The following is a 3,342-nucleotide window of genomic DNA, read 5'->3' on the forward strand; positions in this document are numbered from 1 at the left end:
ACGGACAATAGCTCCCTTTGTCCCCACGTCCACTATTGTCCTACACCCCTTGTACTCCATACCCATGGCGACGCTATTGTTCTCTAGCGCCCATTGTTCGTTCCCTGTATATAGCTGGATCCCTTGCTACCTGGAGACTCTAGTTTCGACCTCTTGTCTCCAGGTAAGCCATCGTGTATTTCGCTCTGTAGATACTTCGCTCAATACACAACTTGTCTCCAGTCCTGCCTGTTGAGCTCCGCTCCAGTCTCACTGCGATCAGAGCTCGTCGGCGCTCCTGCCTGCCTCGCTCGTCTCCACTTACTCGCTCGACAGTCAGTCGTAACATTAGGTCGAAACTACCTCACAGGCACCAGCGCCCTCCCACGTTTAACACTCCGTTTATCACTGTCTCCCCCACCTTTCCATCCTGGATTGTAGCTCGTTTTTCCACGGCTTTCATCCTGTCGCCGTAGAAGACCAACACTACAACCTCAACTATCAGCGGTGGCACATCTGCCCGAGCCAACCCTGTCCTCACCGGTTGGACAACGGGGACGACAGCAATACCGACTGGTCCCAATTTCCGCACCACATACGACCTGAGGCGGAACAAGGCGCGCTCATCCAGGTTCGCTTAGCGACTCCCCTCCCAACGACAACCGAGTCAGGATGACCGCTACGAGCAGCTGTACTCGCATCCATCAGCCTACCAGGGACTAGACAGCCCAGTCGCTCAGCAACCCGCGCCCCAAGCCGTATCCTTAGCCCAGGCGGCTCTCCCCGAACTAAATCCCCCGCTGGAGGATCTCGTATCCCGCTCGACACCACCATCTCGCTCGTCACCAATCGTCTAGAACGACGAGCTTCAGGTGTGTTTGAACCTCCGGAAACCACCAAACCACCCCCGAGACCCCCACGAAACCCATCACGCTCCGAATCAAGCATGCAATCCCCTTGCAGTCCATCTCCCACCATGTCAGCCATTGACTCCAAGCTTCTCAGCCAACTCGCACCCCAAGACTACGATGGCAAGGAGGCTCAGGCCGGACTCCGCTTCGCCGCCATGGCCAAGCTTTACCATACGCAGCTGGTAGCTTCGTCGATCGTGGCCAACCTCGCATGGATCATGGTGTTGAACAAGTTGACGGACGACGCCGCTCGATGGGCCAGGCCCCACATCATCGAACTCGCCGACGGCAAGGTTGTTTGGTCGAATGTGGACGCCTTCGAGACGGCCTTCAAGGCCCACTTCTGCGCGGTCGACGACAAGAAGGCCGCGCTCTCCAAACTCGTCAAGCTGTGCAAGGCATCGCACAAGCTCGGCACGGCCAAGGACTACACAGCAAACTTCAACGCTATCGCAGCACGCACTCCGCTCTCCAACGAGGACAAGCGGGCGCGCTATGTAGATGGCTTGCCGTACAAGATCCAGAACGAGTTTGCGGTCACGGCGCACGAGGTTGACACACTGGAGAAGGCGCAGAAGGTCGCCCTTCGCATGGACCAGCAACTGGCCGAACGCGCCGAGGCGATGCCCAAGACCAAGGGCTGGGGCCGCTGTGGTGAACGAGTAGCAGCGGACCGACGTGGACCTGAGGAACGGTCCTGCTTCAATTGTGGCGAGAAGGGCCACATCCAGCGGAACTGCAAGAAGCCCCCGCAAGGACAGCAAGCAGCCGCGTCCACTGCTACTCCGCCCAACCCCACCCCATCCTCGAACCCCTCGACCTCGGACGAGCTGGTTGCTCTCCGTTCGCAGCTCAAGGAGCTCAGTGATCGCATTGCCGCCGTCAGCCTCGCTAAGGAGAAGGAGGGTTTTTGATCCGAGCCACACTGGACGCTGCACGTGCGGGCTCGTGTACCAATAGTCGCTATGCTGTATTGGGATCGTCGTTAATCTATGAAGTCGACCATGCGGGTCAACACTTCCACATCCCTATACGATTGAGCGGCAAGCAGCGAAGCAAGGAGTTGGTGGCCATGGTCGATTCTGGCGCCACCACGAAGTTCCTCCACAGACGATTTGTGGCACGGAACCAGGTCACAACGAGGAAGCTGGCGAAGCCTATTCCTCTGTACAACATCGATGGATCGGAGAACCGAGACGGCACGATCACGGAAGTGGCCGTTCTCACTATGAAGATCGGCGACCACGAGGAAGAGGTCGCGTTCGTCGTCACAGACATCAGAGAAGAAGACGTGATCATCGGGCTGGACTGGCTGCGCGAACACAACCCAGAGATAGACTGGGAACGTGGTTCGCTGCGCCTGTCACGATGCCCCGACACCTGCCCAGCAACCCACAAGGCATCCAAACCAGTGGAGACTGAGGCGCGTGATACGGGGGTACGGCCTACGGCGCGCACAAGGTCTCCACGGGTAAGGAAAGCGCGAACAGTGGGACGTGTCTGCGGCACGGTTATGGTCAACGAAGCAGAGGATGAGCCTCTCGTACCTCCGGCGGAAGCGGAATGGGACGGCACGGAACAGTCTCTCATCGACACCTGGCACAAAGGTCGAACACTTCGCGGTGCACCTCAGCTCTTCGTTTCGGCAAGTCACACCTACTCTCAGCAGCTTGCAGAGCAGGAGTACGCCAAACGAGAGGTCCAGACCGTTGACGAAATGGTCCCACCGGAGTATCGGGAGCACATGCGCGTGTTCTCTAAGGAGGCGGCGGATAGACTGCCGGAACATCGTCCCTACGACCATGCCATTGAGCTGGTCCCGGGCGCGCAAACCTTCCACTCAAGGCTCTACCCGTTGTCGCCCAGTGAGCAAGTCAAGCTCAACAAGTTCCTGCAGGAGAATCTGGCCAAAGGTTACATTCGCGAGTCAAGGTCCCCGATGTCCTCTCCCTTCTTCTTCGTCAAGAAGAAGGATGGCAGTCTGTGACCCGTCCAAGACTACCGACGGTTGAACGCTATCACGGTGAAGAATCGGTACCCGCTCCCGCTCATCGCCGAACTCATGGACCGACTCAAGAACGCCAAGATCTATACGGCGCTCGACGTTCGCTGGGGCTACAACAACATCCGGATTAAGACCGGTGACGAATGGAAGGCCGCGTTTACGACCAATCGAGGACTGTTTGAGCCTACAGTTATGTTCTTCGGGCTCACCGGCTCCCCCAGCACGTTCTCCGCGTTTATGAACGACATCTTCAAGGACCTTATCGTCGAAGGAAAGATCACCATGTACCTGGACGACATACTCATCTTCAGTAGCGACCTTACGGAACATCGCAAGGTCGTGCACGAGGTCCTCAGACGATCAGAAGCAAATGACCTCTTCCTAAAGCCGGAGAAATGTTGGTTCGAACAGTCACAGATCGAGTATCTTGGCATGATCTTCTCCGAA

At 57.4% G+C, this 3,342-nt stretch overlaps 1 protein-coding gene across 1 annotated transcript; it reads left to right on the plus strand.

Moving 5' to 3' along the window:
• Positions 1 to 955: 955 nt before the first annotated feature.
• Positions 956 to 1,804, plus strand: DICSQDRAFT_175875 (uncharacterized protein; the record flags this gene model as incomplete). The annotated part of the gene is made up of 1 exon (XM_007371735.1): positions 956 to 1,804. One exon carries the CDS (start codon positions 956 to 958, stop codon positions 1,802 to 1,804), a length of 849 nt encoding a protein of 282 aa, XP_007371797.1.
• Between the last annotated feature and the right edge of the window lie 1,538 nt (positions 1,805 to 3,342).

This window comes from Dichomitus squalens, assembly GCF_000275845.1.
Source record: "Dichomitus squalens LYAD-421 SS1 unplaced genomic scaffold DICSQscaffold_228, whole genome shotgun sequence".
Taxonomy (NCBI): domain Eukaryota; kingdom Fungi; phylum Basidiomycota; class Agaricomycetes; order Polyporales; family Polyporaceae; genus Dichomitus; species Dichomitus squalens.